This window comes from Archocentrus centrarchus, chromosome 6 (assembly GCF_007364275.1).
Source record: "Archocentrus centrarchus isolate MPI-CPG fArcCen1 chromosome 6, fArcCen1, whole genome shotgun sequence".
NCBI lineage: Eukaryota > Metazoa > Chordata > Actinopteri > Cichliformes > Cichlidae > Archocentrus > Archocentrus centrarchus.
In genome coordinates, this window is record NC_044351.1 from 26,619,764 (window position 1) to 26,632,603 (window position 12,840).

At 38.9% G+C, this 12,840-nt stretch overlaps 1 protein-coding gene across 1 annotated transcript in view; it reads right to left on the reverse strand.

Annotated features, from left to right (window-relative positions):
• Positions 1–12,840, reverse strand: part of b4galnt4a (beta-1,4-N-acetyl-galactosaminyl transferase 4a) — a 146,515-nt gene that overhangs the window by 8,232 nt on the left and 125,443 nt on the right. Inside the window, exons 9-10 of the mRNA XM_030732400.1 lie at positions 2,000–2,066; positions 174–338 (exon numbers count right to left, since the gene is read on the reverse strand). Of these exons, the coding sequence (XP_030588260.1) occupies positions 174–338; positions 2,000–2,066 (232 nt within the window). The remainder of the gene's footprint in view (positions 1–173; positions 339–1,999; positions 2,067–12,840) is intronic.

The window sequence follows — 12,840 nt, forward strand, 5'->3', positions numbered from 1 at the left end:
AAAAAAAAATGGAACACAGCCTACCAGACGAAATTATGGTCTGAATACAGCTAAGATGACAGCTGCAGAGACCGTAACCCAGACAATCAGGCATTTAGAGAAAACGACAGGCCAGCAAATCAGGATGAAGACAGAAAAAGAGGACAGAATGAAATGATGAATGGGAGATTTACTGCTGTAGAAGGTGTCCCTGGGATCCGGTTTCAGCATATCAGCTCCATGCAGCATGGTACGGCCTCCCTCCAGACCCTGAGGCTGTGACTCCTCTGGGAGACGAATGTGACTGGCCAAGGTCTGAGGGATATGATCCACACTGTTCATCTTCAGACTGGATTCATCTAAAAAAAAAAAAAAAAAAAAAAAAATAGCAGCAGTAACTGATTAGTGTCAGCACAAAAGAGGAAGATTGTTTATTCCATTTCCTTTTTCATGCCCTTAATAATGGACAAATTTGATGTTTAACGTTGGAAAGAAGATATTTGTGTCACAATCACAGCAAATCTTTACCGTCTATGACACGATGGAGAGCGAGGAGGGAGAAAGACAAAAGGAGAAGCAGAGGGGAGATCAAACAAAGGAAGCAGAGGAAGAGGAGTAACAATAGCTGAAGTGAAGGATCAAAAAAAAAAAAAAAAGTTGAGGCAAACAAAAGCAGAACAGAGCTGAGTCATAATTATACCAATCAATAGCAGGGTAGGAGGAGAGAGCACGTGTGATTAATGGCATGTCAGGGGCAATGCCTGATGGGAGAAGCGCTTTATAATTAACACGGTGGTCAGCATAATTTTTATCCTCAGGAGGGTGGATTGTGTCCACCATCCTTTTTTTTTTTTTGTTAACAATAAAATATCTGTTGATCACATTGCTGGTTTTCACTATACACAAGTCTTGCAAATGCTGACCAGCTTGTAGAACAGCAAAGCCATGGAGTTACTTTTCTTCCTTCTGATAAATTTGCATCATTTTTCGTGTATTTGTATTATCATAAAATACCACAGCATTAATTTATGTACAGCAGAGATACTGAGATGGACCCTTGCTACAAAAACAAAGGAAACTCAAGGAAAAAAGGCACCAGAGCGTTTACGGTTCTGATTTTGTAACTTTACACATTTATAGAAACCATTTCGATTGCATCTTTATAGGTATTTTCACTCAAGTTATAAAATATAGTATTATTACACAAACAAAGACACCAATTTTGCCTTTAAGAAATTACATTTGTGCTACAACTGTAACAGAAAGCCAATCAGAGAAGCACAAAAAGTGTCTCCAAGTAAGGAAATGCATGTTTTTCTCAAACAAGAATGATTACTGAATAATTTCCAGAGTGAGTGAATGGAGAAAAATGACTGAAGGAGGCAGAGTGACATGAAGGGAGGAGCAGGGATGGGTGGGTGGAGGGTGAGCGACAGATGAGGAGATGGTAACGCTTGAATCCAGCAGGTGACCTCATACATGGTACGAGACTTCATTCCTCTCTGTCATAGCTTGTCATAAACAAGAAGACAGGATTTGGCATACATCCACAGAACACTGCAGCTTTGCCCAAGTTGACAACTCCACACATCATTTTCTGTGCAGCTGGCATTTTCCCTTGTTAACGATGCTGAATCTTTGTGACACATTACTATTCTTGGAGCTATAAAGGTTAGACATCTACTCTGGAGCTAGTGCTCTCTTTTTTGCTAAGAATGACACCTATGGAAGAAAATAGATCATCGATTATATTCTGAATCTTCTCTTTAGCCCTTCACAGAGAACATATGCTGTGTTCTCAAAGTGATATCTGCAATGCACCCACAGAAGAACATTTTGGATTAAGAAGGTTGATTCTATGGCACGATTGAGTCTTTCCTTTTGGCAAGTTCTCAGCTAAGCAAGTCTAGTGCATAATTATCAATGTATGCAAAAAAACAAATATATAAAGTTCTAAAATTCACCATTAAATTATTATATTCCTTGAAAAGATGACAAAAATGTGATGAACTGCTCTTACCTGTGTATAGGGAGATGTAGGCTGAGTCTATCACTTCATATTTCAGACCAGGCAGGAACGGACGCCACTGTGTATGAGAGCAGAGAGCGAGAGAAAAGGGATTGAGCGAGAAAACTAAATGCCAACATGTTCAAAGTATATGGCGAGCAGAAATCGTCCATCACTGTTTGCTGGCTGAGCTGTGACACTCTGTGTTATTGATCTTAACAACATCACAGGATCGATCTGAAGCAGGGTTTTTGGATAAGCACGCATACCTGGAGACTGAAGAGGAAACAGAATAAAGAATGTGGCACATATACATTCTTGCACGAGGTGTAACCAAGGAAGAAAACAAGCAAAATGTTTTTTTGAGAAAATAGACCATGAACAAAAGAGAGAACATGGCCGTATGGATAAGACGGAGATGAGTAGGTGTAGAAAAACGAAGCTCTAGTAATGACCTGAAAACAGCATTGAGAGAGAAATAAAAAAAAAGGGGGAGGGGGGGTGAGAAAGAGACAGAGAGGCAAGCTACAATTCTTTTAAATAGATTTCACAATTACCTCGTCACTTCTAGTTACCAAGGATATAATCACAGGAGACAGGTCATTTTCCAACCCTCGGCTTGAGAATACAAATATAAACACCCTCCCCAGGCTTATGTAAATGCCCCCAGTGTATGCACAACACACAAGCATGCACACCGTTATAGATTTTATAGCATTTTATCATAAATGAAGCCCTGAGAAAGCCATCTACTACGTGTAAAGTGCCATGAAAAAGTATTTTCCCCGTCCTGATTTCTTAGTTTTCTGCACATTTTTCCCACTTGCATCTTTCAGATCAAAAAAGTTTTAATATTAGATAAAGATAACCTGAGTAAAGACAAAATGCCGCTTTTCAATGATGATTTCATTTCTTAAGGGAAAAAGCTATCCAAACCTACCTGGCCCTATGTGGAAAAGTAATTGCCCCTGGGGTGTCTGTGGCTTAGGAGGCAGAGTGGGTTGTGTACTCACCTGCATGTCGAAGTATCCCTGGGAACACTGCTAACCCCTGAGTCACCACCGATGCATCCCTGATGGGAAATTTGGTCGACTCTCCTTTTGCAGAATTGTTTTAATTTAACCACACTGGAGAGTTGGAAAGCCTATTTCCCTTAATAAATGAAATCATCATTCAAAAACTGCATTTCATGTTTACTTGGGTTATCTTTATCTAATATTAAAATTTGTTTGATGCCATGAAACATTTAAGTGTGACAAATATGCAAAAAAACTGAGAACTTGGGAAAGGGGCAAAAACTTTTTAATGGCACTGTATAGTGTATGCCAATGATACACAGCCATGATAAAACACTGTTTCAGAAAACACACACGCCCACAGAAGTGCATGTACTGCATTAAAGAACAATAAATGAGGACACAGGGTAACATCATGCAGAAAAAGCACCAGGGGGCTGCCCAGCAGGCCAGCAACGGCTTCACCATTGTGCTGTCATTTCAGGGTGATTGTCTTCAAGGTTAAGCCAGAGGGCTGCCACAGCCTAACTACAGGAGGGAGAAAAAGTGGATACCACACACTGCATTAGCTGTAAAATGCAGCCGGCCTTTCCGTTGTTCTTATTTGCAATTATTCACAGCTAAAGCACACAGCAAACCGCAAGTGAGTGTTCAATCATGTACTATTCAACACTTACAAATAAATAAATAAAGGTTTACTTTCTATTTTTATTTTTGCATAGCTTTTAATCACATGTCACATTCTTATTTTGGAGCTCTTTTTGGAAACACACCATTTTGTTTCACTGTAGGCAGCAACTGGGTAGCTGCATTTCTTGAGTGTATAATGAAAGCAAAAAAAAAAAAGAAAAAAAAAAAGGCCTGTTTGTTTCCTTCAGAGAAATGCAATTCAAAATGGCTCAGCTTTACAGGTCAAAGCTGCAAGCGAGGGATGTTGTTAAATTTAAAATGAGAGACAATGACATTTGATGCTTTGACTTGTGGCTCAGAGCATGTTTCAGCTGTGCATTTAGGCAGAGTGTCAACACAACCCTTTTCAGAGCTCAGTGGAGCACAGCACCGCTGATGTGTCATCAGCCTTAAGTGAAGACGAGGCACACAACACTTGTGCCCCTGCAGGGCCCATTTTCTAAATATGTGAACTTTTGTTCATTGGCTGACCTCATATATTTGCTAATGAATTCCTCCAACCCAGTGTGCTTGTGTCTGAGTGTGCGCACACATACACACAGTATCTTTTGTGAAAGTGTAAATGTAGTGTATCTTGTGTGTACAGGTGTGTTTGCTTTAAAACTCTTTTGACAGGAAACAGCAGGAAAAAGCAGAGGTGCACTCACTAGCCATACAAGTTCAAAAGAGAAGGGGGGGGGGAGATCAATATCCAAGGGGAAATAATAAAAAGTACCAACGGTGGAACAAAATGACAATGAGCAACAAGCAGTGCTGTTTCACACAGGCTAGACCACTGACTGATATATAAAGGTTTGATACTGTTTTCAATCAGATGACAAAATGAGGGTTTTGGTCCTACTTAGGTTATGGTTTGATACCAAATGGGGTACACATTTTTTTTTTTAAATTCCAACTTGTACGCATACACCCACACATACACACAAAGAGAAAGAGAGAGAGTGTGTGAGATGTATTTTGCCTCTTCCATCAAGCTTGGGTTTTTTTTTTTTTTAATCCTCCAATGATGAGGAGTTTATTAGTTCTGAGAAGACTGACTGCTGGTTGCTGTGTTTGTTACTTTAATTCAATCAGTTGCAGCAAAGCCTGAGGCAATATAAAGTTGTTTTGTTAATGTGACACATAAGTGGAAATGACAGAATGAAAATATCTGACCTTTTCAAGTTTACGCACAAATCACTTAAGATTTGAGGTCAGAAATTAAACACTTTTTTTCTGGACAACAGTCCTGTTTTGATTCCTCTTGGGAATAAAGAGTTTTATGATAGTATCATCTCACCTTGGTACCATTAAAGGTTGTCCATTTATATTTGTTCTATAGAGGACAGAGAGGTTCATTGTGTACTTTGTATATCTTCTCTCTCTTTTTTTTTTTTGCATGCTTCACAGCAGATCGAGACAGATGTTAACAAATCTGATGAAACCTGCCTAAGGGGAAAAGGCAAGAAGAGACCGGCCCTACACTAATGTTATTTATAACCCCAATTCCAAAAAAAAAAAAAAAATCACTTCATGATGCGCGAAATGTTTTCTGTTGGTGAAAGGTCTGGACCAGGCTAGTTCAGCACTCGGACTCTTCTACTACAAAGCCATGCTGTGTGGTTTGCTTAAATATGAAAGGCCTTTCCTGGAAAAGTAGTTGCCTGGATGGGAACATATGTTACTCCAAAACATGCATATACCCTTCAGCACTGATGCCGCCTTTCCAGATGTGCGAGCTGCCAGTTCCATAGATATTAACTGCACCCCCATACCATCAGAGATACAGGCTTTTGGGCTGCTTTTGATGATAACAGGGTGGATGGTCCCTGTCCTCTTTAGTCCATGTTTTCCAAAAAGAATTTCAAATTTCGATTTGTCTGACCACAGAACAGTTTTCCACGCTGTCTCCGTCCATTTTAAATGAGCGCTGGCCCAGAGAAGATGGCATTTCTGGATCATTTTCACATATGGCTTCATCTTTGCATGACAGAGCTTTAACCTGCATTTGTGGATGACACAGCGAGCTGTGATCGCAGACAATGATTTCTGAGCCCATACAGTGATTTTCATGACAGACTCGTGCCTGTTTTTAATGCACTGCCGCCTGAGGGGCTCAAGATCACCGGCATCCAATATTGATTTTCAGCCTTGTGCAAAGAGATTTCTCAGATTCTTTTGTTGATATTACGTACTGTAGATGATTTTGTTTTTTTAGTGTTTTCATAGGACCAGTGTTCAACAGTAAAATAGAGTACACAGTCTAATTGTTTAAATATATGCAGTTCTTATTGTGATCTAATATGACAGGTGCAGATAAATATAACATGCATTGATCTAAGTTGTCCAAGTTGAATCGTCAGACAGAAGGCATTAAGAAATGGGTCAAGGCTAGAACAGAGACAGACTAGTGGTAAATAATGTATTATCTTAGGAGGGCTTGTTTGTTTTTATGTGTCCTTTGTTAACTGCTGGGGGTTATAATTTAATCATAAGTGGGTGGAAAAAGCAAGATGTAAGCAGCTCAAGAAAAAGATTGTGGTAAGAGGACCATCCATCCATCCATCCATCCATCCATCCATCCATCCATCTACTTAGCAAAATAGCTCTAAAATCACACTGTGCATTCTTTTCAGATTCTTATATAATAAGAGAAACCTTGATTGTTGATACTGAGGTATAAGAAATGGACATAATTCTTCCTTTTACTGTGATAATTAATAAACCTGACAAACCATTTGTGATGATTCATTATGGGTTTCAATGAAAGCCAGAACGCAGCACAGGCACTTTCGTTGACCTGTCTGTGTTTCTGTTGCCAGACAACTGTTTGGCCATAGCAACTGCGACTTCACTGAGACTGACATGCTGCTAACAAGCCAAAAATGATAATACAGGTACAGATATGGGTTCCATGGAAATGTATGAAATAGTCCATGTTTCATTTTTTTTCATTATACTCAGCATGACTCAGCATGAATGTATTTCATTTTGAAGAATCTGTGTCTGCACCATGATTTTTATATTCCCTGGACTAACCTTTATATTTTCCTATACATATTTTGAACGTTAGCCATTAAAAGTCAGTGTTCAAGACCTAATTTTAATAATGATATAGTTGCTTTGGAAGCAGAAGGATTATATGTGACTTGGGAGAAAAGGCAAGAAAATACTGCCTACACTGATGGGATGCAAGAAAAGTTATGACAGTTTTGTAGGAAGAGGAACAAAGTGTGAATTTTAACACTGGCAGTAATTGAAAGTAGTGTGCAGCTGCGGAGCTGTGGTGCTGCCCATTGACAAGCGCCTGGCAGCAGAGCATCAAGGAGAGACTCCTGACAGACTCTGAACAAATATCTCCCCAACAGAGCATATCGAAAACTGCTGGTGTTTTGATGCTTTGCTGATACTGTTGCAGAAACCTCATAAAATGAAAGTTGACCATGATGCAGACAGCCGAAAAGCACCTAACTAAAAAAGCTAACCAAAAACTAAGGCATAAAAACAAAGATACAAGCCTGTGAATGATTAAACTCTTATTCCTATTGACAAGTAAACAGAGCTAAACATTTACATTCTAGAGGATAAATGCCACTTTCCATTCCCAGTCAGTGACATGAAAACAGTGGCTTGTTTTTCATGTCATATCATCTTGTTTTGCCTGGGGAAGAAGGGACAACATTCAAAGGGAGATGAAGAGGTGGATACAGAGACGGGGTGTTTGATTTTCTATGTTAAATTATACATTAACCAAAGTCTTTTAGACCAGACATTTCAAAAAGACAAATGAGTCCAATATCCATAGCAATTATGGGCATGTTGTAGTGATTGTTTCTACAGCGATTCTCTGTGTGCTCTGAGGGGAAACTAGTTAGTCACACTAAGAATCACACTGGAATCAAATCAAGGCAAATGTACATGACAGAAAGTTCGAGTGCCTTGTATGAACCGATACATAAGTTAAAAATTACATGGACAAAAAAAACAAAAGACAAAAGACAAAACAAAACAAAACAAAAAACCACTTTCTAGAAGAGATAACCCAAAGCAATAACAAGCCTGACCTAAATGATTCAAGGAGTGCAACAAACATGAAAACTCTGGAGCCATCTTTACTAACTGAAAAAAATCTGTTTGATCATTTCTACACAGTACATATGCAATGGTATATATATATATATATTAATAAATATATAAATTTTTTATTCAAGCTGCACAATGTTCAAAACCTGTGAAAGAACACGCAAGAAGAAAGAAGTTTAAATCCCACCAACAGAAGCCAAAGGAGAAAAAAGTTTTAGCCAAAAACACGAGAACCATTCATCGTACTGTAGCTCCTTGCATTCCCAAGAATACATTCACCAAGTATGAAATCGACCGGATTGATGCTTGTCAAGAAAAGCCGAGAACAAAAACAATATAAACAGACAGATTCCTTCCTTCCATGAGTCTTATATTCTAAAGATAGAGTATGTTGACTTTCCCATATAAAGCAAGAAGCATTTCTGCGAGATTTGGTGGCACAGAGAGACAATTGTAATAGAGGATAACAATAGTATAAGCTAAATAAATTTAACATAAATGTGGGTGACAAAGTTTTACATGGTTTCCTTTATAATTTTGAAAACTTTGTGTCATGTGTGAGATCGTGCTCCTGCAAGATGATAAGAAAGTCAACATATGAGTCAGAAGGAGATACAAAGATTAGTTCTGCTAACAGCTTTAAATCCCTGTGGGCTTACCCTGTATAAGTGACTGGCCATAGGTCTTAATAATGAAACTGACAGTGAGAATACTTGGCTATACAATTAGGTTTCCCCCCAATCAGGAGAAAGATAAACAATTCCCACAGAGGGATGTACATCTTGCATTTTTAATCCTCATAATGAGAAAGAATCACCCTGCAATCATTTAAGTTGTACTGACTGGCATTAATACTGCCCTCTTGAGAATAAAATAAATACCATGGCAGTGTAATTATCCCATGCCATTAAAGAATGTGAGGTGTGACGTGGGAAGTAAATGTTATATTGCTGTTCTCAATTTTTCCATAAACTCATTTTCACTAAATGATGTCTTAGAGACAAGGTGCCAGAAGCTTGCTGGCAACCTCAAATGTGTTCGGTTTGATGGCGGCTTGCACAGTGACGTAAAAGCAAACAAACAATAATATACTGGTACAGAATCTGTGAACTAAATTTGCTGAAAAAATACATTCACAGAGAAACAAATGCAGATATATGCATGGGAATCATAAAAAGCATAGCGAATGGGATAAAAGGGGTACAAGGAAATAGCTGAAAAAAATAAACTTGCAAAGGTAATAAGTGTTGAAAATCTCAGAGAGAAATGAATCAAAGAAACAATTCCATATGTCCAAAAGCTGATAAAAAGACTCAAATAAAAAATGGTAAGAAAAATTGATTTAATTCTAAAGTAAAAGACACACAATATACTTTAACAGATGGTGCCAGATTGCTTGGACAACTGCTGATTTATGTTGAGAAATGAAAGCATGAGGCAGATGTTGAGAGGCCTGTGTGTGCATGTATGTGCGTATAGTTGTGTATAGTTGTGTCTACATGCCAAATGTGCAGAGCTTTGATAGATGGGTGTGTGTAGACATGGGTGTGTGTATTAACTGCTGAGCACTTTGCGAGCAGTGCTAAATTCCTGCACTGAAATGCCTCACCCCTGCCTGCCATTGCTAATTAAGGAGTGACTTGCTTCTCTTTCCCCTCACCCCCTCTTTCTCTCAGTCATAGCATTTATTGACAAAAGCTTTCCTTCATTCTGTCACAATACTAGCAATAGATGTTTTCCATTAGGCAAGTGGAAAGGTTCTGCGTTTCACTGACAAAGATCCAGATGGTAATTAAGAAAGTTAATGAAACTGCTGCTAACGAAATCATCTGCATTATTGCACAATCAATTTAAAGACAGCCATCAATCTAAAAAGTGTTTATCTGAAGGAAAGCCCTGAGGCAGGTATGCATAAACTGTAGATTTGCTCAAAATTCAATTCAATTCAATTCAATTCAATTCAATTCAATTCAATTCACAATATCAGTCACCTCAAGGTAAAGATCCTACAATAATACAGGGAAGCCAACCAAAAATCAAACAACCCCCTATGTGCAGGGACTTGGCGACAGTGAGAAGGAAAAACTCCCTTTTAACAGGCAGAAACCTCCAGCAGAACCAGGCTCAGGGAGGGACAGCCATCTCTCATGGCCGTTTAGGGGTGAGGGGAGGGAGACAGGACAAAAAACATGCTGTGGAAGAGACCCAGAGGTTAATAATAACTAGTGATTAAATGCAGAGTGGTGTATAAACAGAGTGAAAAGAGGTGAATGAAAAAGATACACTCATAGGAAGACCCCAGCAGCCTAGGCCTATTGCGGCATAGCTAAGAGAGGGTTCAGAGCCACCTGATCCAGCCCTAACTAACTATAAGCTTTAACAAAAAGGAAAGTTTTACGTCTAATCTTAAAAATAGAGAGGGAGTCTGTCTCCCAAATCCAAACTGGGAGGTGGTTCCACAGAACAGGGGCCTGAAAGCTGAAGGCTCTGCCTTCCATGCTACTTTTAAATACCATAGGAACCACAAGGAAGCCAACAGTCTGAGAGTGAAGTGCTCTACTGGGGTAATATGGTACTATGAGTTCTTTAAGATAAGATGAGCCCTCATTATGCAAGAGCTTGTATGTAAGAAGAAGGATCTTATTTTAAAATGTGAGTTGGTAATCTGCCTACATACCCTAACAGACTAATAATCTCTTGAGATATTGTCCTGCTCTTCCTAAACTGAAATACAGTTATTTCCACCCCCTTGGCGAAGGGGTAGTGAATTCTGAACCTGTCTCTTCCTGTCTCTAATGCTGTTTATGTTCCACCTCCCTGCAGCTATTTTCCCTAAATCATACACACAATGAAATGGAAGGATGCCAACACAGGGAGAACAAGAACTGTCTCTCTTATTTTCTTGCCAAAACAGAAATTTCAGACTATGTTTGTGTATTATTAACTATTTACTCCACCTTGTTTTTCAGAGGAATCACTACTAGAGAAATAAATTCCCAGAGAAAAAAGTCCACCTTTGACCATACAATCACAGCTTCCCACAGAACATAGGAGAAAGAGCTGTGAATCCACACTATCTGTTGTTTAACAAATGAGTGCCTGGGTTCCAGTGGATTTATGTGAGTCCTGGGCTTATGCTGTTGTAGGGATGGTCACGGTAAATCTGCTATTTTTGTCAAGGTGTGAAATGTATTCCACTGTTAAATCACACACAGGGGCCTTTCTAAGACAGTGCACCACACACACACACACACACACACACACACACACACACACACACACACACACACAGGCACGCCACACATACACACACACACACTTTCCAGCACATAATCTCAAGATCCTGCATAACTTTTACGTGGTTCATTAAAGTGTGTCTACTAGCATAGACCCACTTTGATGGCCTCATGGGTAGTTGGCTAAGTGGAAGAAAAAGACAGCACAAGAAATGGAGAGCGAGCGATGGATTTCTACATGGCCTTGATTCACTAGTAGAGATAATCACATGAACAGCTTTTGGGATGACTGGCAAAGTCTGTTAAGATGTTGATTTGAAAAAAAAATACCAGAAGGTGCAGAAACACTTCAGATAAGAGCCTTCAGCATATACCTTTTATATATTCTTCTTTATATTTTTTTCTTTAAATTTCTGGCCCAATTTTTTCCCCTCGTCTGTCATTCTGGCTTCATTCGTTTTTGTCATTAGCTGAAGCCACAGAGGCTTTATCAAAAGACCAAAAGTTTGAAAGTCAGACATCTAGAAGTGCACAAAATTTACTATGCCTCACTCTTTTACCATTTTGTTCCCCTTCTTCTATTTTGCAGTCGGCTGATCCCCAAGTAATGGTCAGTACCAGCTTCCACTGTCCACATGTAGACATATGAGAGAAATAATACATGACTAATACATCCAATCAAGACAGAAGTAGCCTTACAGAGTCTCCGTTGTTATTGGCATGTTGCTAGAGGTAACCAAGGAGAGGAAATATATACTCTACACATTTTGAAGATGATGCAATTAGCATGTTACATAAAACAGAAAACATAATTATGAGTGTATTGTCCTAAGGAAGAGCATTTTTTTCTCTAAAGCTCTATGCAAACAGCAATGATATATCCGCTTAGATGGGAAATTCTCTTTTTAATTTTGCACTAGACTCCGTCTACTGCTGAAGTTGCCTCAAACCTGGAGCCACACCTTTTGGTCTTGGAGTGGCATGGGGATAACATATTGTCTATTTATGCAGTCAATTCAGTGGAATAAGCTGTTCGGCACTGGCAGCGAAGATTTGCCAAGTTTTCCACGAGTGCAACCCACATACTGAACACTGCTGCTCAACCCACAAATACATTTTCCTTATAAATGTGGCTTTCCAATGGTATAAGATTTACTGCATGGTTACAACGAAGAACTAAGTGGCCAAACATAAATTTCCTTACTTTTTGTGCTAACTTTAGATAACATGACATATGGCTTGTGTGAAACTCAGAGAAAATACTGCCATGGGTAATTAACAGCTGATTGATTTCCACAAACAGAAAGTTGTCTGCCTACCTGATTGTGTATGATCCTCATGGCAATACAGAGGTCTCAGAGTACAGTATTATATTCCAGCTGCTGGTTTAAGCTGAACAACATTGAGTAGACTGAAAACAGGAGGAACTAGCGTACTATAATCTACAACATACTTTATAGATATTATAATGCACCATTGCTAGAAAATGTTTTGATGATTAAGGACCTGTGAAGTAATCTTTTTTAAATATATAACCTAAAAATATGACAGGACACTGAAGTATACAAAGATACAGAAGGAAACAAAATTGATTTAGTAGAGGAAAGTAACCAGAGGCCACAGAAAGAGAAAGAAGCAAAAAAAAAAGAAAATCGTTAACCTTGAGGGTGAAAAAACTTTTGTTTAAGAAGAGTTCAACTCCAAGAGTATGGCTGCTGCTCTGCTGCTTATAATGGCCGCCATGATGAAGATAACCTGAGGCTTATTAAAAGATTCATTCCATACACACACAGCAGCGATCTCTTTTTATCATCCGCCTTCCTACTTGAAGTACAAGCTCACACGAGGC